The following is a 21,716-nucleotide window of genomic DNA, read 5'->3' as shown; positions in this document are numbered from 1 at the left end:
CTCTATCCTCGCAGCCTAAATTCGTCTGTCTGTATTTATACCTATATCTCCCTTATACATTTTTTTTTTTCGCCTACTACGTTAAGTCTTGCTCTGTTTTTCAAACCGTGCCTCTTTCCTTGTCTTACGATTCTGAAGATTACATGTTTTATGCACTCTATACAAAAATAAAACACTGAGATCATCAGAGGGATCGCATAGTTATACAGAATTTGCTTATTAATTCTTCTCTTTCTGTCCCTTTGTTTCGCTTTATTTTGCTGTCGTTCCTCCTATATGTCTCTTCCCCCTTTCCTTCTCGACTGTTCTTTTTTCTTTGTTTTGATTTGCACACCATGACGAATGAACGGTATTTTACTTTTTTCTTTGTACCCTGGAAGACTGCGGTACAAATGTTTAGGTGAGGAAGAAACAAAACTGAAATTAACGGTGTATTCCAACAAAAGATTTGTCTTCTATACGTTGAACAAAATGCGCTTGCACATGACTATTTTTCTTTTATTATTATCTATCGGATGTCCGGAAAATCCACAACTAGGAACGCAATCAGATCGGATTTGACCAATGTTTAAATTCGTTTCTACGAAATCGATTTTAGTATGTAACTCGAAGTTACTATTTGCAATTGCGAAAATATTGTAATTAAAGTCTTATATTCATTAAGCACTACGAAATTAATTACAAAAGTTTCTACGGCTTCTGTCAAATATTTTAAAGTACTTCGGTAATATTTGATTGAATTCAATGTTAATACCTCGCAGTTTACGTTAGCTCGAATAGTGTACAAAAAGTCAGCCTTTTCAGTCTTGTAAAAAATTGTAGGAATACCTATCATATGAATTGCTAAGTAGTATTGCGTTTTATTTTTTTAAGGAAAGTGTTCTTCGAAAAATCCACTGGATTCGTTCGAACGAGTTACACGTAACATGATTTATCCAAGTTCTTTAACTTATGTATATAGGCAAACAGATGTCTATGACAATAATAATGACGATATAATTAATAAAATATGGCCAACATCCTCGTGCATAGATCTGTACAAATTTCATCGTGTATTTTTTATAAACCATGGGATTTTTTAAAGATACTAAAAACGATAAACATGTGAGCTTGTTATATCGCGAAGAAAAAGGTTGCAAACCATAGATGCAAAAGATTGCAACGATTTTGTAAAGCTTTTGTTGTATATTATCGAGGACGATCTAAAATTCAAGAATTTTATGCAATTTTAGTTTATCTTGACCAGAATGAAACAGACTTTTCCATTGTGTCGCGGACTCTCCGGCTACTCGGTAGATACCTATTTTATACGCGTAGTGACTTATCTGTTATGCGTACTTATTATATTTTCCTAGGCTATTGGAAAAATGAGGAGTTTATATGCTTTGTACTATGTCGAGGAATTTGTATATCTTTCCATATTTTCCTTCCGTCGTTACTCGCCTGTTGTGTTGTGCTGACGTCTCTGTTTGAAAAACCGGTAATCACACTTACGCACACGCGCACAGAGGACGTACGCAAAAAACTTAGCACACACACCATACCGTCTGGACAAGCCGAGAAACTAAACCGCGGCAGCTGGATCCTCCGATAAAATACACACGTAAGAAGAACAGCGCCCGTTGGTTCATGCAAAACTTGCCTCGTTTTAATCCTTTACGGTTTCGTGTTCGTCTTCGTATCGTAGTCCGTTTTACAGCTTATTTCGAATAATCTACCGACGGGATTACATACACGAAAATATTGCTTTTTAAATATTTTTCAAAGTAGATTAATTTAATAGCTTTTGATTTCTATATCGACCACGTACGGACACGATTGGCGAACAAAAATTTATATATACACGTTCCTTCAGTATTTATATCCGTGAAATGTATTTTAAAGCCTTCCAATTTAGCGTTTTGCTTGGTAAAGGTGGAAACAATGTGTAAAGTATTTCAATACACCGGGTATTTATAAAACGATCGATCTAAACTTGAAGAGCGTATTCTATTATTATCGAGATGGAATCAATTAGCGTCTCAAGATCACTTACACGCTACCTCTCCTATCATATACATGATACGATAATCGTGATCATACACTCTAGCTCATCTCTTTGCTAAAAATTATCGTTTCGTTTGCGCAATTCTGCAGAGACAACTTCTCTGTCTCTCAAACAAGGAGGCGTGATGCAAAATAAGAATTGTAATGGGAATAATTCATGGTCAAGGAAGTGACCTTGAGAGGTCAAATGATTCTGTTCCCCACTATATAATCGTCCTGATGAAAACACGCGGTGGTCCTGCAGCCACGAGAATGCGTTCTTTCGAGTTGCAAATGCTCAAAGCTGTACAATAGGTGGTTACACATTTTTTTATATTTCTCGGATACAACAGCAAAATACGCGATGCAAATAATTAATAAAAACAGGAATAATACAAACTATAATTTGTAAAGAAAGCATTTCCGGACCCACATTTGTATTAAATATTTTGATCGGTGGAATTCCCCAATTACATTAAGTACATTGGTGAAGTGGAAGCAAACATTTTAAATACACCCGGTTAAACTCGAAGGGTTTCGTAATTGTTTCCAGATTCTCTTTGCGTCGTTAATAGAAAAATGTGACGAAATTAGACCGTAAAGGATTGCGTGTGTAATAGCTGCGACTTACGTCTAAAGGGAGCTTGAAACAAAGGTTATTTCATGAACTCTATAAAAAGATATGCAACCCGTGAGAAAATTAATTTTAGCCCAAAGCTCTGTAAAAAGTTCTTACGCGATGTATTTTTACTTGGTGTTCACCTTAAATCTATCCTTTTTTTTTCTTCTCAGTCCGTTATTTACAAAGAGAGAAGCACGCCGAGACTTCTCTACACGTATATTAGCGCGTATCTGAAGTTTGTTATTGTACTCTTTCCCCCCCTTTTTTGCATGAACCAACCCTTAATTTGCAGCCCGTACGTGGGGCGAACTCGCACTTCGATCATTAACGTCGTCGATCGTATCCACCATCTGCTTTATCGATTAGTACGATTAAGAGTTTCGACACTGCGTAGAAAAATATGGTTCTCATTGTCACCCTCATATCTCTCAGAGAATCGCGTTTGATTTACAACAAAGTGTATTTACTCTTTTAGTTTCTCTTTCCTGTTCGTGCAATTACTTTTGCGTCTGATCGCTTATCGAGTCGGTTTTTACGATAACTATTGTTATGTATCGAAATCAATGCTCGAAATTTAGGGAAACATCTTCCGTGGTGCGGTTCAAAGTTTACGCACAGAAGAACGCGATAGTGTCTCAAGCTCGTAATAGACGAAACGATTTCAAAGAATTGATCGAACGAATCGATCAAAACCATCGGTAGTATTGGCAAATACGTCGATGTATTTCGAGCAATGATTACTTTAGAATTTACTACAGAAATACAGTTTAAGTATCTATTTGTATCGCTGTAAATAATAGAGTACAAATGTTACAAAAAGCAGTAATAATAATAATAAAAAAACAAAGTTTCGCGTAATTAATCCTCTAAATTCTAGAATATTATCAAAGTAAAGCGGTACGTGTTTTATTCGAATAATTTTAACTTCTTTCTACGACGCCATGAACTCGATCGAAATTTTAGAACGGTTAATTGTACTTAATCCTAAAACCTACACGAATGTTATTACACTGTCGAAAATAGTCCATAGAGGATTAAATGAACACGACTATAAAACATTCGACGAAACAGAAAGGGAATCGCGTATATTCCTGGAAGTTTCCTTTCGATTTATGATTTTCCTTGTTCACAGTTTCGAGACGAACTGCGAAACGAGATGTACGCGAATTCAATCTTATTATCTCTTTTCCTCTCGCTCGTTCGCACGCAATTTCTCCTTCTCTCATTCTCTTAGCTCGTGCAACTTAGGCAATAAAGGCCTATCCCTTAGTACTACTTATGCTCTATAAAACGCGATACTTATGGTTTAATTAGTCGCTACTATCGATTACAAACAGAGAAAGTTTCCTGACTAACATCAAAAGTAGGATGGAAACTGAATATTTCAATTATGGATTTTGCAAACTAGTATTTCCCGTGCTACCATTTTCTCGGATTAATTCTGGTTCTTTCAACTCATGGTACTGAAAAGAAAACGTGTATATTTTATCATTAAAATTTGCATGCAAAACGAGTAAGTACGAAACGTGTACCTTTTCTTGCGAAAGATTGATTTAAAAGTTATGATTTCTTGTCACCTTTACGATAACAAATTTCTTACCAATGTCACGTTTTGAAGAACAAAACATAACATTTAACCAAAAGTTCGAAGAAAGCTTACGATGCTAAAACCGAATCGTGAAGTGATTATTCAACTTCAATTAAAATCCGTACAAAAAATGCTTGTTTGTTCGTTCTCCTTACTGACACTCTCATTGCCAGCGAAACGTCTCAAGCCTTAAAAACATACGTCTTTCTCTTTTTTTTTCAATCATTTTCGCATTATTAAAAAATATTTCATTTTGTTCCTCTCTCCATCGCCCGTTAAACTTCTTTTTGTTTCGTCCAGTAGCTTGTTCGTGGCGCAAAAAGACCAGGATGGCGAAAAAACGATGAAAAAGTTTCGAACGGGAGACGAAAGAGGAAAGGAGCATACAGGGTGTCCCGAAAAGAGCTACGCACGAGGCCATTCCTTAGACTCGACTTAGGTGGAAAAGTATGCAGGTGCGGAAACAGTCCAGCGCTATGCAAAGGCACCGGAGAATTGTTTTCTTCCTTCTTTAGAGACGCGTTAATTATTATTCCTCCCCCCCCCTTTTTTTATTCTCTAGGAACACCAACTACGCCTACACCTCGACGAAGCGGTCGGTTTCGAAATATCAAAGGAGCTTTAAACTGTCTGCCTCGTCGAGTGTGGAAATATCATTAGGTTCTCTTCGCTAACCTTCAAAATAGACCGCTTCTTGAGCCTCTCATTTGTTTAATCACTCAAAAAATCGTACGCCGAACTTTGAAAAATCTCGCTCGTTCGTTCTCTCTCTTTCTTTCTTTTTTTTTTGTCATTTCTTATAAATCGTAAAGCTATTTGTCATTATCTCATCGCGTAGTCCGTTTCCATGTTCCGAAAAATTTGATAATTTTCTCTCACAGTATATATAACTACGCACATGTCAACACTCTTTTTTGTAATTTCTCACAGGCTCTTTCTCACCCTCTCTCTCTTTCGCTTGCATTATATACGCACGCATAAACACGCACACACACACGCTTAAACGCATTCTTCTCGATATGGCACACACTTTTTTATGCTTTCTTCTCCCTCAACTTACGTCGTAGTAATTTCTTCTTTTTCTTGTATACAAACTTACTCGCTAAACGTATAACCTAAGGTGTACTCTCTGTTTTCTTCTTTACGGTTACAAGTACATGGCGGTGGAGTATTTTTATAATAATACAGCTCATTCTTTTATATATATATTTTTATGTATATATATATATGTTTTTAGTACATCCTTATACTTGAGGTCTGGCGAATCCTGAATTTTTCATATTACTTGCTAGAACGTATGACGCTAGAAACATGATGCGGAAGAATTAATAAGGATCGATTGGAAGAAGACTAGCTTGAAACTGATTTAAAGGGTTGGGCAAACAACTGAAGGTACAAGTTTCATACAAATAAAATGAAAATACACGTGTATATAAACATTCACGGTTTAAGAGGTAATTAAAAATATATCGACGATAGATTTGTATATATTCCCTAAGTTATTTTTTTCTTTACAAAATACTTCATCTATTTGTGTAATAAATAGCGATGGATCTCTGTAACGCGTCGTTCTCCCAACGAATATGAAGGATTCCATTTCTCCTTTTCTTTTCTTTCTCCGCTCTCTTTCTAGTATTAGCGCATCACATTCCTATCTACGTTTATACGTTTTGCTTTCTTTATTTTTTTATTTTATATCACGTGAACATATAATCAACGTTGTTGTTGCGTACGACAAATAATAAAAATGGCGTCGACGATCATAGTAAGTTGAATATTTATGTCGCTTATGGCAAGAAACGGTATCGGCGAAAGGAGTTCGAAAAAATGGCACGACGAATAATACTAAACGAACAAGTATATGGTTAAAAAAAAAAAGTAAGGGAAAAAATAGAGTCAAACAAGTTAGACAATCGGCACAAGTGTCATTTGTCCGAAACGATCACAGTCCGCGAGGATAACTTTTACAGTACGGATTAATACAAAGAATACAAACTAATATTTAGTGGCGATTGCTCGAACGTTACCGTATATGTATGTACGTATAATAGAACAAAATAAACAAGAAAAAAGGTCAAAAGTACGTTTTACGCTCTAACGAAAAACCTTATTAACGTAATCAATGCTCAACGAAGGTTAAAAAGATTTAACGAAAAATATGTATAAAAAAACAATGTAAAAACGATATAAAAACGACGTAGATTCGTATTGATCTTACGTTGTAAAGGATTTTGTACGATTTTCGTGAAATCGTAAAAATATATATATATATGGGTATATAAATATATATATACGCACTTATATATATAATGTATACATACAAGCAAAAATTTGGAACTATATCGTAAAATATAAAATACTGTCAACTTTCTATAGTATAAATGAAACGAAGTTGAAGAAAGCGAAATAACTTTTTCTTTTATCAACTAAAATATTGCCACATTTTCAGCTACTGCTTTGCAATGTTTTGCTGAAACATTAAATAATTCGATTTGAAGTTAAAATTTCATAATAGCCCAAAGGTAAATCGCAAATGGATTTGTTTTTTTTTCTTTTAAGAAACCGCATTATTAATATTTTAAAAACATGTTCAACTAAGTAAAATTGAAAGACGTTACATATTAATCGGTGGGATGACTCGTTCGCATCCTTATGTACAGGTCTCCTTTCACATATTTCATAAATTTTATAAATGTTATTTGTATATGACGGTTTTTAAGTAAACAATAAAAAAAAATAAACTTATAGAAACCTGAACGAAGTTTAATGATTAATTTTAATGCAATCAAAAAAGTAATTTTCCATGATATTTCTTTCCTCTGTTAATAGATTTCAATAGCTTAGTTAACTTCTTTCTGTTTAACACCAAGCCTTCATAAAAATATGTTTTGTTTATCATACATACAGTATGGCAAGACTCTTATATCAGGCTCTATTCTAATGCTCTCTACACAAAATTATGGTTTCCTTTCGTGTGTGCATGGAAACACTCTCTATGTCTTTCTTTTTCTATTTTTGATCATGTACATAGATATATGGCACACTTTTGGAGATAAGATCTACATGTACATATATCAAAACAATACCCGAAATACAGGTAATAAAACTGTGCATATAGTCGAAAAACTTATGTAAACGTCACAGCTTTTGCACTATTGTACTAGGACATAGAGAGCCAGCGGCATCATGGATAATTATCATGCTTGTAGAAAATTCACTAAAGCCCAAATTATAAAAAGCAATCGAGAACTCACTGCTAATAGTGCTCATATAATTTTTTAGTGTTACCTCTTAACCGAGGTCTTCCCCTGATCTCAGAAATCTTTAACATGACCCAAAAAACTGAGTTCGTGCGTTTGATAATGACTGGACGTAGCGAGTGGTGTGACACTTGATTGATGTGCCACATTAACAGCTGTCAAATGATGGTGATGCAGCGAATGATGAGAAGTATGTGTATGAAGTATATTATTCGGATGGGGAACTTGAAAGTTCCCTGGTGGCGGGGCTCAGGACAGGAGAGGACCTGGATGTCCACCAGAAAGAACAGATGATGCTGTAACAGCTGTGGTTTGCATATTCGAGACATTGTTTTGTTGCTGATTCTGCTGTGTACCTAGCAAATAGAAATATCACATTACTTTCGTAACAAAATTTAATTCTCAGTCCCATAATTATACAAAGATGAATAATACAAAATTATTTATAATAAATAATTACCAGCATTCTGACTGAGCTCAGCTTTCACTCTCCTTGCAATGTGACTTCTAGTGTGTTTTCTCAAATGATCTTTACGATAGAATCCCTTTCCGCACTCTGTGCATACGTGTCGTTTCTCACCAGAATGTATAACAAAATGTAGTGTTAATTGTTCTTTCCTTTTGAAGGCTTTCAGGCAAACAGTACAAACATATGGCCGTTCTGGATTATGACTCTGCTTGTGACGTGTAAGATGATCTTTTCGTTTTAGACCTGCACCACAAATATCGCAAACAAATCTTCGTTCCAAAGTGTGTCCTAGTAAATGTTGTTCCAATAATTCACGTTCAGGGTATGCCATATGACACTCTGGACAGCAATACAAAGTAGAACCATCTAATGCTGTAGTTAAACGGATTTCACCAGGTTTTGGACGCGGTTTCTTCTCCTTAGGAGCCTTCTTCTTTTTCTTCTTCTTATTATTTGGGGACATCATTATATTAGGCGTTGTTGTAGTTGCTACAGCTACAGAAGTGGTTTGTGCCATTTCCGATTCCTTTTTGATACTTTCTGCTGAATATTTTAAGAAATGATGCAAACTTAGTGGCAAAGTACTAGCTGGTAAATGACTGAGGTAATCTGCTACTGTGGATCCAGGAGTAGCTAAAGATTGCCATGTAGCGGGCATAGTTGCGGGTGTTTGAGTATGAGCATGCTGCTGATGGTGTTGATGCATTGTATAATCTTGTTGACCTCCGTTAGTTGTGCTTTCTCCATTGCGTTGTTGTTCGTCACCTTTCTTGTCCTTATTTTTATCTTTATCCTGTAGGAGATTGCAAACATCTTGTTGATTTATGGTTTCGGTTGCTTGCTGAAAAGTTTCAATTACTATAAGGTCCATGTACATGTGAAATGTTGTACTATTACCGAAGATAAGGCACTTACCTGATGATATGAACGCTTTTCTTGCATTCCAGGCGAATTTGAGGGCCGCTGTTGAACCGGTTGAGCTTGAGAATATGGCACATTAGGGTAATGATGAACATTGCTGTTGGGGTAGCTCGCTTTATTGTTCATCATTACTTGTGACTGCGCAGATTGCACGCCGTTGCTTTCAGGACGGTACTTTCCCATAACCGGCACTCCAATTGGAGGCTGGTTGGGAAAATGATTAGCGTAGCGCCCACCCGCACCACCGGAGCCGTCGGTTGCGAACTGGTGGATACTCGGAATAGTACCGGGAAAGTGGCCTCCGAACGGCGGGAAATTCATTGCAAACCGTCAATCAAATACCTGAAAAGTCGAAGAAAATCAGAGTCGAAATAATTACACGCGACAACACTTTATCCACTGCAAGTTTACAGGATAGTCCCGGAAGTGGTAGTTCGTCTGTCAACCAACATCCTTCAACATTTTGTCGGCAACTTGCAAGCACGATCTGTTATTACTAATACACTAATAAACGTTGAACAAATTGTAGATGTCAGTCGGTGACATGTGCTTGAGAAGTGCATTGCTACCGCTTAGACAGAGATCGTGCCATTGTCCGAAGGTAGAGAACGAGGATGCGGAGGTACATTCCCGGTGACATCGGCGATAACAACGAAGATGTTCGCATATACACGACACGCCGCGCGAAGATATCTGACGCGTCTTGCTCGAACGACGCCCGAGTATTTACTCACAGCGACGTCCCTCTCCCCATGTTTCTTCGCCGTGGAATCGAATCCTTTCCTCGGAGGGGGGTCTCCGAGAGGTGAGAGCGAGCGTAGGGGCAGATTTTTGCAGCACAAGAGAAGCACGAGAAGCACGAACACCACGCCGCCACTGCTGCCGCTGCGTCAGCCGTCTGTCACGATGAAGGTACACACGGGAAACAGTCGCTTTTCCCTTTTTAAAGCGCTTGACTGTTGCAAAACGCAAGTCTTTACAGGAAACACTGAACGACTATCCACCTTCGTATAACGAGAATCACGAACAGTTTATATGGCTATACAAAGAGGTACAACACGGGAAAAAGACGTTAAGAGACGTTAAAAAACGAACATTGTACGCGACCAAGACCGTTGCGATGCGGGGGAAGGGTGGTCGTAAAGGGACGGTGGCGCGGAGTACGGGAATCAGAGGACGGGAAGAATGAAGGAGAACGGGGAGAGGAGGATGCAGGGGGGATTGTCTGGTCAGAGGGATGGGTAGTGTGCGCGCAGTGGAATGAAGTGCGAGGGGAGAGACCGAGACTTTCCCCTCTCGGCACATAGTCGATACGCGGGGGCCGAATTCGCACAAAATTCAGCAGAAAATGGCCGTACTGAACATGGAACATCACGACCGTCGGTTTACTAACTCCTAAAATTCACCACAGAATCAGCTTACCATTTAGTACTTAGCAGCCCGTGCTCGCCTGGTCAGGATTTTCACGAAGCCGAGAATCTCCGAAAAAGATCCCCCGCTCTATGTGTGTGCCGTTGACACCTGTCCCTCAAGTCGGCGCCCCCACCCCATCCGTCCGCCCTCTACTGTGCCAGCCTCTTAACTATTTTTTCTCTCTCCCGGCCCTCCTCGCAGCCGCGCCGGCGAAAATGCCCGAATCCATCGGGGTTTTAACTTCGAATCGCTCCCGGCGACCTGCCATTATTTTCTCTCTCGCAGCATTAGAGTTGGTGGAAATCGGAAATATATACATATATACATACATGCATATATATATATATATATATGTACGTACGTACATACATAATATGTATGTATGCGTGTATATATATATCTTCAGGGAATCGAGAAATACCATAAATCGGAGAAAGAAAAATACAGTGCAAAATTTAACGAGCGATGTTTTGCTGTTCTTTCGTAATCGTATATTCTTATAATTGACAATTAATATCGATTATTAGTTACAATAATTTCAGCGAAATATGACATTAGAATCTAATTTACAAAAATTTTCAGTTGAACACGCGAGAATTGTTACAACGGAAAATACGAAATCTTGTAAATGATTTTATCGATAAAATTAAAATTTAACGTATCACTATATGAGAAAAGTGTAGTATAGCATTCTTACCCGATAGTCGAATTATACCTAAACAAGTATACAAATTACAGAGTTGAAACATTGATTAGTTTCCCCTGGATATATTAACAGTTAATAGGTAATTTGTTTAAAATATGTAAGTATATTTTAGTCGTTAACAACATTCCACGATTAGTAATTATACAAATTAAAAATATGTGAATGTATAATACAAACAAATAATATTTATAATTGGTTAATTAATAAAAATTTTTTTATATTAAATGTATGTTTTATTTTAGCTTTTTTCTCCAATATTTATGTAAGTAACAATGAAAATGACTTATAGACTATCCATACTGATTATGATAATAATAGCTATAATAATATGATAATAAAATAATAATTATATTTCTTGTACAGCTATACCCACTGCCTTTAATAATGATACTTACAATAAAAAGTATTCTTCTTTTTGTATACATACATCTTTTGCTCAAATGATTTCGAGTGTATTATGATTGATCAATAAATCAGATGGTTCGCGCCCAACAACTATTTGCTGTACTTTTGTCGTGCAATTTATGATAATACAAAAAATTCTTTCAATTACGATCAACACAAAGAAGAAGATTGCAAAGTCTTCTTACAAAACTGATCCATTTGGTAAATAAAATGAGTTAAATACTATACAAAATAAGTTACACTAACTTATCAGAATTATAAAAGTATTAGTTGGCCATAGAAATGCTTCTCTTTCGCGAAACACCGAAGTTTAAATGCATAAATTTAATCATCGATCGTATATCATGATAATTTTAATTGTACGATATGCAAACTGATATACAATATTCTCTGTCAGGTTATCATAAAGTTGTCCCCGTCACCTCTCATTCGCTTTCACCCTTTTTCACTCAGTCTCACTGTTTCCAACGCTTGTGTCCAATTTATACAAAGTCGAGCGAACCGAAGAGATAATAGCTATAAAAATTTTGCCTACTTTCCTCTTAGGTTGTCTCAGCACTATTCTAAGCTTGTGACAACTTGAAAGGGAATACTGTATGGTAATATGATAACGATTCGCTGATATCCAATTCACTTTTTAATTTCTGTAAACGTAAGTCTATTCTTTCAAATTAATTTATGATCAATGAAAGCAATAAAACATTTGTCTTTCATGAAAGTAAATATTAACTAATCCATATGTGGATATAAATGTAAAATTTTACATTTATCTTATATAACGTAGCATTTCATTCAAACATTAGTCAAATTTAATGGTTTAACGATACATTCTCTTTCTGTGTCTCGATCGTGTAGAACAAGTGGAATAAATAGATTCGTTTCATATTTGCACGACAGTCTTGTTCCTTCTTGTGCACGGTAAACTGGTTGTATTTACAGCCCTGCTTTGTGAATTACTTATTACCTTCCACATTACGTATTTTTCTTATTATTATTCATCATTGAAGAAAATTAACTTCAGCCGAAAACTCGATTGCCTTCTGTCTGGCGAATCCAGTTCGCGCTTTCAAAAATATATTTTTATATTTATATATATATATGTATATATAAACTTCTTTATTTATTTCTAACTTGCGTCATGGAACTGGATTAGCGACAAAAACATTTTTAATTAAACGAGTAGGTAAACTCGTCTTTTCTTACACGTACGCTATAACGTGTACGCAAAAAAGAAACATCATATGTACGAACTTCGTTCGTCAGTCAGCTCAGTGCGTTTTGCAGAATAATTATAATCGTACATTAATCTGGCCTACGACTTCCTCAAGAAGCTGATGGTGTACAAACTTTGAAATGCGACGGCTCGTCAGTAAAAGTATCTTTATTTGAAGATACAGAAAGATCTCAATTTCTTTGCAACACCACTACTAGGCAACGATAACCACCATCAACGAATTTTTTTTTTACACGATACCAATTTGACTATGGGATTATAGAATTCAGTCGGCAAGAACACCTTGCCTTGCACGACCTCTAGCCTGTTGATGATTAAATCGGAAGTACCGCCCAGGTTGATTCGGGGCGGTATGCTGCTGCTAATGCTGCTGTTGTTGCTGTTGTTGTTGTTGTTGCTGTTGATGATGAAGTATAGCCATTGCTCCAGTTTCTGCTGCAGTAGGAAGAACGACTGTAGACTGTTCGCTGACGGCTATCTGATGAATCTGTGCCTGAGATCCTTGGCCTACTTGTATCTGTATTTGTTGTAATTCGGACACTGATGATTGCTGCTGTAGTGGGTCTGCCTGTTGTTGCAATTGCTCTGCTTGTTGCTGTTGCTGATCTGCCTGCTGTTGCGAATTTTGGGAAGCATCAGCCGTGTTCAACGGATCCTCCTTAATACGTTTAGCCAAATGGGACCTCGCATGTTTTCTTAAATGATCTTTGCGGTAAAATGCTTTACCACATTCGGTACAAACTTCTGTCTTCTGTCCAGAATGTATAACAAAATGAAGGTTCAAGTGTTCTTTCCGTTTAAAACCCTTCATGCAAACTGAACAAATAAAGGGTCTGTCTGGGTTGTGGCCCAACTTATGTCGTTCTAAATGTTCTTTACGTTTCAAACCTGCACCACAAATGTCACAGATGAACCTCCTTTCAATCTTGTGTCCAATAAGATGTTGTTCCAAGAGTTCTTTCTCGGGGTAAGCCATGTTACATTGAGGACAGCAAAACAAGGTTGTACCATCAAGAGCAGTAACTATGCTTACTTGACCAGGTTTCGGTTTTTTTGGCTTTGGAGGTTTTTTCTTGTATTTCTTTTTTCTTTTCGGCTTAGCTCCAGGTTCTTGTTCTTCAACAACATCAGGAATGATTGCCGTTTCTCCACCAGCGACAGTGATCTGTACCGCTTGTTCTCCTGATGCCGCACTTCCAGACGCGTCTAAACCATCAGCTCCTAAGGGACTCGATTCAATAGTAGCTTCTCTCTTTATTGTCTCTGCCGAAAATTTTAGGAAATGTTGTAAACTAATAGGCAAGGTACTAGCAGGCAACCTGGAGAGATAATCTGCGACTGTTGATCCTGGAGTTGCAAGGCTTTGCCAACTAGCAGGCATAGAGGTAATAAATTCCTCTCCGCTTTGATTTCCCTGATTTTTAATGCTACCCCTTTTTATGAGAGCAACTGGTGTTGTACCTTCCTTCACATCTTCTTTCGATTCTTCCATACCCTCGCGTAAAATTAAATCTTGCGGAATCTGCGCGACCACAGTTAAACCTTCGGGTGCACCCGGAAGCTGTACAGTTTGCTGTATAGTTTGCTGAGATGTGGTAGTGACTGCCGTGGATGTACTTTGGGTCGTCTGATCAGATCTAAAATAAAGAATATAATTTGTTAATACTGAAGTAAAACTAAGTGTCAGGGTACAACATACATCAAAGCTTAGCATAAACCATCGTAAAATTATATAAAATCATATAAAATAAAACGGGTCTTACGTTTGCGTTGTCGCCACAGTATTCTGTGGTTGTACTTGAATCTGTACTCCATCTGCGCCTTGTTGACTGTATGCAACAGTGAGAACTGTTGCTGCACCCTGGGGAAATTGTCCCAAAGAAATCGGGGCCAAATGATACTTTGGCTGATCACCGCTGTTCCCGCTTTGCGATACACTGGGGTTGACCACCTGGATTTGGACGGTTTGCTGCTGCTGGGTGCCATCTTTTCCAGGTACAGTGATGGGCAGCGTGATGATTTGCTGCTGCTGATTATTACCCCCTTGAGCCACGGCGAAACCGTTCGGGTCGACCGGCCTCAGATAATGAACACCGCCTTCACCACCAGATAAAACGCCAACTACCTGACCCCCAGTCGGCAGGTTTTGGGCGAATTTAGCGGTTGCAAACTGATGAACCGTGCCCGTCGGTAGCGAGCCTGTCGTGAAGCCGGGAAAAGGCGTGAAATTCATCTTCCACGATAATTAAATCTGAAAACCAACAAAAAGCAATTCGTAAAGATGTCTTCAAATGTATAATGAATTTATTAATTAATAAGCAATAATATTTTAGGAACTCAGAAAAAAATGTTTAGAAATAAATATACCGCTATTCGAACATATAAATTTTCACACTTAACAAGTGATTCGGAAAGCAAATAATAATAATAATAATGATAAATTAAAATTTTATTTGATATATTGCTCAAGTACTACTTGATTTGCTAACATGAAATTATATTGAATTATTAAATTTGCTCTCAAACGAAACGTGTTTACGATTATCGTAAAAAAAAGTAGGGTATTAAATAGTGATAGACACATGTATGACAGTAGATAAACACATGTACATATTACACAGTTGCACTCACTTTGACGCATGAGTGCTGCTATCGAAGTGCATCGACCTTCTTAACTTCGAACAGTTTCAACACAGATTCCGTGTTTCATAGAATTCACAGATAATCTCTAATCCTTTAATCTATCTTCAATGGACATATTCCGAAGTAAAGTAAGTTCATGATGTTTATACACGATCATGTTGCTAAATACGAAAAACAAATTGCAAATCAATATCACATATACGTTTATATGCTATACGTGTAAAAACAAAATTTAAGGATACAATGTCGCTCTATACAATAGTTTATTTATAAATTCAATTTCCATGTGTGTGTGTATTTTTTTTTGCTTTAATTACCGATTGAATTTTGCATGTTAAATGTTTACTCAGTAGCAAGAACTTCAATTTTACTATATACTGATTGCTACAGCCATCTAGTAGTGTGAATATATTCTATATGTAATTAGAAAACTCATATACAATTGTTCCGAGAATCAACTTATTCCACGTGTTTCGAAAGCCAAGCAAACATCTTCAAACAGAATTCCCAACATACACACATACATACATAGTTCTCCGTATGCCGACTGCTACCATATATCATACAAATACAAATACGTCAAGATCAAGGTTGACCTCGACGGCGCATCGCCTTCTATTTATTCTAAAGATACAGTACTGATATTTCAACTCGCACTTTCTTCACCCCCACCCTTGTTCATCCCGTTCCTGAAACGGTCCATTCTGTATACCAGTAAAGCGCATATTCGCGAAAGTGACGAAGTTTAAGCTCGAGCCATCGTCTTGCCATCTCTGCCGTCGAAGTCTTAGCTTCAGACCTCTTGACCATGTGTTGGTATGTGGGGGTGGGGGGTGAGGGATCCCCCACTTCACCCCCTCCCCCACCTCAAAGGGATCCGGGAGCAGGGAGGATAGTCGTCGAAGTGGCCCAGGATTGCACCCCACTCCACCATGATGGTGTCCCCACGGGGGTAGGGGGTAGGAGCTCGACGAGGGTAGGGGGGAACCCATAGGTGGGAAAACGGGAACCCACCGCGAAATAGACCCCGAGACTCGCTCTCTTTCTCTCGCACTAACACACGAAATACCGCGAGAATAGGACGGGAAGGAACGATAGCTCGATGTGTAGGTGCGTAAGCGTGTACCGTAAGCTCGAAAGGGTAGGGGCATGTCAAGAAAGAAGGGAGACGAACCTCGACATACTCGGAACTCCCCGGGGAGGGGAACGCGAAATATCGGGAGAGAACATACGAAGCAGACATCGTGGCAGACGAAGTGGGACACACCGATGACTCTCGCCCTTGATCTACCCGTGGTAGGGAAGGAACAGAAAACGAGGGAGAGAGAATGAAAGAGAGAGGTTAGGTTACCCGTGCACCTCTCCTCCTTTCGACGCACCGAGGAGGGTGCTGTGTCGAACGGACGATTACTCCGCGCCAGCAAGTCGTTGCGGGTGGTTGCACGACTTAATAGAAAAAACTACCGAAAGGCGACACGCATAAACGAACGCACCGCGGATGCGTTTTTCGACTTTCACGGAATGGCGTGTGCGACTGACCGGTCAGCCTCGCCGACGTACCGTTGCTGAACGCTTTTGCAAGACGCGCATGTCGTAATGGCGCCGATTCTCTTAAGGTTCAACACGTCTCTTTCTCTCTCTCTCTCGCTCTCTTTCTCTGTCATACGTATACCCTATACGACTCTCCCTCTCTATCTCTCTCTCTCTCTCCCTCTCTCTCTCTCAGACGTACACGCATCGAAGAGAGCATGTCTGAGCATTCGCGGTTTCTAGAGGAATTCTATCTAGATGTCTCGCATAACTGTACACAACTCGCTGTGATATCGAGGGGGCAGCGTACGTAGAACAGAATAGCTCTGGGGCATTGTGCAATCGAGTAATTTTTTACACGCACCCAGAATAAAGAACGCGCAATGAGATAGGGTAAAACGAAATATGGGAATATGAATGATATCACGAGTAGAATCATACAACGATGAATGGGTGTAGATTTAAAAATGCGACATATAACATGTGTAAACACCGATCGCAAACGTACGGGACAGTTAGAGACGAGTGGACAAGGTTACCACGTCAGCAGGTTCGGTAATGCATCGGCCATGATGGGAATCGAGTACGGTGACGCGAGAAAATAGCACAGGTCCGCGAAGCCGATGCTTTGTTCTCTCGGCGGTTATTCCCTCTCTCCCTTTCGCCCTGCGTCCCTCCCTTCCTTCGGTGCTCTTTCGATCGCGCATCGGGAGACGTTACGTGGAGAGGAAGTAGGAAAAAGATCGGGCGAGTTGGCAGAGGCGAGAGCAGGGCAGAGGCGAAACGGAGGACAGAGTAGAGCCAACAGAGGCACAGGCAGGGCTGTTGTTTACACCCCCACCTCGACGGGTTAGAGGCAGCGAGATGCCACGGAGGGGCCTCCGAGACCTCGGCGGGCACCCACCACCACGCAATTTCCAACCCCACCAGCCTCTCAACCACTGTCCGCACCTCCAACCACCCCACCAAAGCCAGCCCGAGCCAAGCCGTGAGCCACGACGAGGGCCCCGCGACGATTTTAGTGTCTTGGGGTGGGTGCTCTGTGGCCACTGTTTCGCGGTTTCTCGTGTGCACGTTTCGTATTAGGAGTAAAGCGCGTAAGAGATCGCGGGGCGGTACCATCCGCGGGATCCTTCAAGCCGCACTAGTTTACACGTCCGGATAATAGGTGCACGCGAGTTCCCTACGCACAAGACAATCATCCACGAGGCAATGCGTGTCCTACTTACCCACGAGCAGCTGTGGCTCCTTTGTGCACTCCTTTCGACGTACTGCTACTACTGGTCGCTGCGTCGGAACACCTTCGCGTAGTACAGAGACCGTCCGCCTGGCTGGCTCGCCTGCGTCGTTCTCAATCTTCACCGCGGCGGTAGCAACTTTCTCATTTCTACGTACACGTTCGCCGTGCCACGGCTCTTCTGGCTAGCCGCGGCTACTGTTTACGGCGCACACGTCATACGAGACGTACGTCCAAATGAACGTGTCTCTGGTAATCGTCGAGTCGTGACTCCTGATAAATTCGCGCACTACTAGCAGCTTTTCTGCGGTAACGGCGATCCACGACGCGCACTCATTTCCGGGTTTACGACAGTCGAGTTCGATCGAGTATGGCCCCGGTCGGTAGGTAAGCGTGGATCTTGGGCCGGCCAACGGGGAATGAATTCGAGCTAACGGTACATAGCCACCCGACGGTGGTCACACGTTAACTCGAAGCGCCGCGATGCCAGGCCACTCTCCTGAAAACCACGAGCTGTGAAAGTAGATACCCTCCTTCTTCCTACGGATTCCAGCTTTATCTTGAATGACCTCGTCTCACCGCCTTCGTCGAATGCATTCTTGTTTCCCAGTCAGTAAATAAAAATATGTTAAACCGCAAAAACTTACGCCGCTATTAATATTCTATCGGAGAAATATCAACTATGGCGGCGGTTACGCGCGGAGTATATTGTGAGAGCGAGGGGAAAGCGGCGCGTGCGCGCTTGCCGATTAAACAGTCAATTCTTATGGTATCGTTCTATTTACAGGTACAACAGAAACCTTTAGAGTTTTACGAAAATCGCGAACTTTCGGGAAAAAAAATTATAATAGCGCAAAAAACACCTGTCCGTCGCTCTATCCTACTCCCAGTCACTCCGTTTCCTCTACCACTACAGAGCGACACTACCTCCGTGCGCACCTAGCGGAGACTGAAGTGAGGTTAGGTCGAGAATCGATACTTCGAGAGTACTTCGATAGGCGCCATATTTCGATGCTATTACGCGCTTTATATGAATTGTGTAGTGTACACTGGTAGTATAAAGTCATAATTCTTTTTTTAGAAATAAGTTATATCATTGTAATATAATATGGAGATAATAAAAATGAATAAAATATGTTGAATGTATTTTCTTTATTTTGCAGCCTCTGTTATTGAAATATTAATTGTTCCATACTTATGCAATCACAAAATACTTTGCAATGTAGTACATGTTTAATAATAATAACATAATTAAACAACGACGAATCACTTAAAAACCGAAATTTAATATAATATTTGTATATCATTATAATAATGTAATATAAATTACCAATAATCATTAAAATTATAAAGGCAGTTATAATTGTATAAATTGTATAAATTGTAAACTATGCCTTCCTAGCTAGTCTCCTGTTTGACGCAAGATTTTAAATACATATTTTTTATGTTTGCGTTTACAATTGAGCTACATATTATTATTAGAATAATAAATAATTGCATCTCTGTTGTTACTAACAATTTTCTGAATGTTGTACTTGTCAAGATTTTAAATGAATTAACACAAATAAAAATCTATTGATAAGGAATGAAAAATGTTTTATAATTAGTAATTACAATCTGAAAATAGGGATATCAAAATGTGTCGGATGTTCTTTGTACACGTTCCATATATAAAGAGAATAGTAACTTATTACTTTCATAATAGAAAGGATTTTCAGTAGCATCAAGATCTGGTTTATATTCAGTTGTATAGCTACTTTGGCTAGAACTACATCCATCGTACAATGGTGATCCTTGAGACAGGTCCGAATAATTTGGAGATGGTAAAAAATTCCTATTACTCCAGTCTGTATCCATATTTTCAGTCACATTCTCTGGAATGCCTGATAAGCTATTAATATGAAGGTTGTTGATTCGTTTACTTAATGGCATAAATTCACTTGATTCTTCTTCTGCATTACGTCCCCTTTTCCTAAATATTATGAACAAATATAATAAAGAAAAATACTGTTACTTATACATTAAATAAATCAGTTATGTCACTTCACAAATACATAAACAAAAACTAACCTGTTATCTCGAGTCATCTTTGAGTTAACCTGAACTTCCAGATGGAAGTTTTAATATAAATATTTTTTTAACCACTGCATATTACGATATTTATCACTTTTTTAATAAAAATTGATATTGTACATCATGCAGTTTATAAAATATGTGTTTGTCAAGAAAACAAAGTTCGATTAGGCAAATTGGCAATATACTCCGATATTCTCACCCAACAATAGTTCCATCTTCAACTGTTAGAGAGCGTGAGCGACACGTTTTGTACCAAATACAACTGTATGTTATATTTCTTATTCGTGATATCAATAAGGAAAATAACAGGAAAATAAAACAATATATCAATTTAATTATAGATTATATTTAAAATAGAAAAACGTTTAAAGTATTACACACATATGTACCTAACAAAAGTGCTACGTAAAATAGATTTGTAATCGTGCAAAAAAAGGAAATCTTTTACACTTCTTAATTCATGGTTAAAACGACATAGCATTATTTGAATCATTGTTTTTAATCTTAACATTTTTGAACAATGGAACATAAATTACATTCTGACTAAAGTTAGAGATACAGTATAAGAAATATCTAGTAGATAAAGGATTATTTTTTATCAAAATTAATCAGGATATAAATCTGATTTTCAATTACATGTAATTGTGATTCATCTATCATATAGGCGAGTTTACATTTCATAATTCTCAGTATCTTACGCGTATTACCTACAACGTTTAATTTCTATTACTAGTATTTCGTGACTCACCGTATAACCGTCTATCATTCAGTTACCGACCGGAAGCAACGTACATCTATATTAAGTATTCATAGACAGAGTTATAAAATATCTTTGTTAAATTACCATAATTAGTAATTTGTTACAATAATATTACGTCGTATAAAAACGATTACAGATTTAATCATTTTCCTTTATGAGCAAACAAACAAATTTCGTATTATATTAACGATACGAGCATATTAAGTAGTTAGTTTCATTTTTATCCTCAGTTGTAATTGTGAATTCTTATTAACTATATATCATTTTGATTATTTTTTAGTTAGACATTTAAGTCTAAAAGTAAAAGTATTTTCCTCTATGACTCAGCTAATTTCGAAATCTGCTGGTGTACTTATTATTCGCTTACATCGATATACTTCTACTTCATTCTTTTAGATTCACTATTAAATTTTGTTAATAGTATTTTATATTAATTACTTTTGAATTTATTACTCCAAATATTATAATTTCTTTACATATATTGCATTTTATTATCGTAATTTATGATTCTAGTATAAATATAAGTGACACATAACATTTTTCAGTAATAATAGTAATAATAGAATTGATTTTGTGTCTCTTATCAAAGAGATAATTTTAAAAAACTGATTAGGACATTATGTATACGTATATAAATCACATGATCGTTAAGTAATCAATAAACGTCAATTAAAATTTGACTTTTCAACGAACAGTTAATTTAATATTGAATTTACGTTTACTGGTTTCGTTTTTATTTTATACCAATCATTTTTGAATCAGTGCAGTATAGATGAAAATGCACTTATTCGATGTAGCAACTAGTTCAGAAACCCTGACTTCTTTTT

At 38.1% G+C, this 21,716-nt stretch overlaps 3 protein-coding genes and 1 long non-coding RNA gene across 6 annotated transcripts; 1 reads left to right on the top strand and 3 right to left on the bottom strand.

Moving 5' to 3' along the window:
- Nucleotides 1–5: 5 nt before the first annotated feature.
- LOC143148772 (uncharacterized) lies at nucleotides 6–6,474 on the bottom strand. The gene is made up of 2 exons (XR_012992586.1): nucleotides 1,339–6,474; nucleotides 6–381 (listed from the first exon to the last, which is right to left on the bottom strand). It is a non-coding gene; the product is annotated as an uncharacterized LOC143148772 (long non-coding RNA).
- Nucleotides 1,551–10,588, top strand: LOC143148770 (uncharacterized). 3 transcript variants are annotated; one of them, XM_076315443.1, is made up of 4 exons: nucleotides 1,551–1,603; nucleotides 4,536–4,690; nucleotides 8,912–9,797; nucleotides 9,868–10,588. In XM_076315443.1, the coding sequence occupies exons 3-4, from the start codon at nucleotides 9,543–9,545 to the stop codon at nucleotides 10,072–10,074; spliced, it is 462 nt and encodes a 153-aa protein (XP_076171558.1). In that variant the 5' UTR covers nucleotides 1,551–1,603; nucleotides 4,536–4,690; nucleotides 8,912–9,542; the 3' UTR covers nucleotides 10,075–10,588. The 3 variants fall into 3 exon arrangements, 2 of the variants coding, with proteins under 2 accessions (XP_076171558.1, XP_076171559.1); XM_076315444.1 differs by having other exon boundaries at nucleotides 1,568–1,603; nucleotides 4,539–4,690; XR_012992585.1 differs by lacking the exons at nucleotides 8,912–9,797; nucleotides 9,868–10,588 and adding an exon at nucleotides 5,473–5,849.
- Nucleotides 6,680–18,991, bottom strand: LOC143148378 (uncharacterized). Its single transcript, XM_076314680.1, is given in 11 exon segments — nucleotides 6,680–7,851; nucleotides 7,956–8,805; nucleotides 8,880–9,212; nucleotides 9,265–9,372; nucleotides 9,464–9,770; nucleotides 10,996–11,013; nucleotides 11,305–11,322; nucleotides 12,931–14,280; nucleotides 14,407–14,894; nucleotides 15,275–15,447; nucleotides 15,815–18,991. Coding segments are annotated over 9 exon segments (3,561 nt in total). The 5' UTR covers nucleotides 14,877–14,894; nucleotides 15,275–15,447; nucleotides 15,815–18,991; the 3' UTR covers nucleotides 6,680–7,744.
- A 201-nt stretch (nucleotides 18,992–19,192) lies between these two features.
- LOC143148771 (uncharacterized) lies at nucleotides 19,193–20,319 on the bottom strand. Its single transcript, XM_076315445.1, has 2 exons — nucleotides 20,124–20,319; nucleotides 19,193–20,025 (listed from the first exon to the last, which is right to left on the bottom strand). The coding sequence occupies exons 1-2, from the start codon at nucleotides 20,138–20,140 to the stop codon at nucleotides 19,686–19,688; spliced, it is 357 nt and encodes a 118-aa protein (XP_076171560.1). The 5' UTR covers nucleotides 20,141–20,319; the 3' UTR covers nucleotides 19,193–19,685.
- Between the last annotated feature and the right edge of the window lie 1,397 nt (nucleotides 20,320–21,716).

This window comes from Ptiloglossa arizonensis, chromosome 6, assembly GCF_051014685.1.
Source record: "Ptiloglossa arizonensis isolate GNS036 chromosome 6, iyPtiAriz1_principal, whole genome shotgun sequence".
In the NCBI taxonomy this organism is placed as follows: domain Eukaryota; kingdom Metazoa; phylum Arthropoda; class Insecta; order Hymenoptera; family Colletidae; genus Ptiloglossa; species Ptiloglossa arizonensis.
Note: the sequence above shows the minus strand (reverse complement) of the source record. Positions and strands in the feature narration are given on the sequence as shown.

Bases quoted from the DNA above. Each gene is read 5' to 3' on its own strand.
- LOC143148770 (XM_076315443.1), top strand. From the start codon at position 9,543: ATGTTCGCATATACACGACACGCCGCGCGAAGATATCTGACGCGTCTT. The intron at 9,798-9,867 runs GTACACACGGGA...AAGTCTTTACAG, and splicing joins AGCCGTCTGTCACGATGAAG to GAAACACTGAACGACTATCC.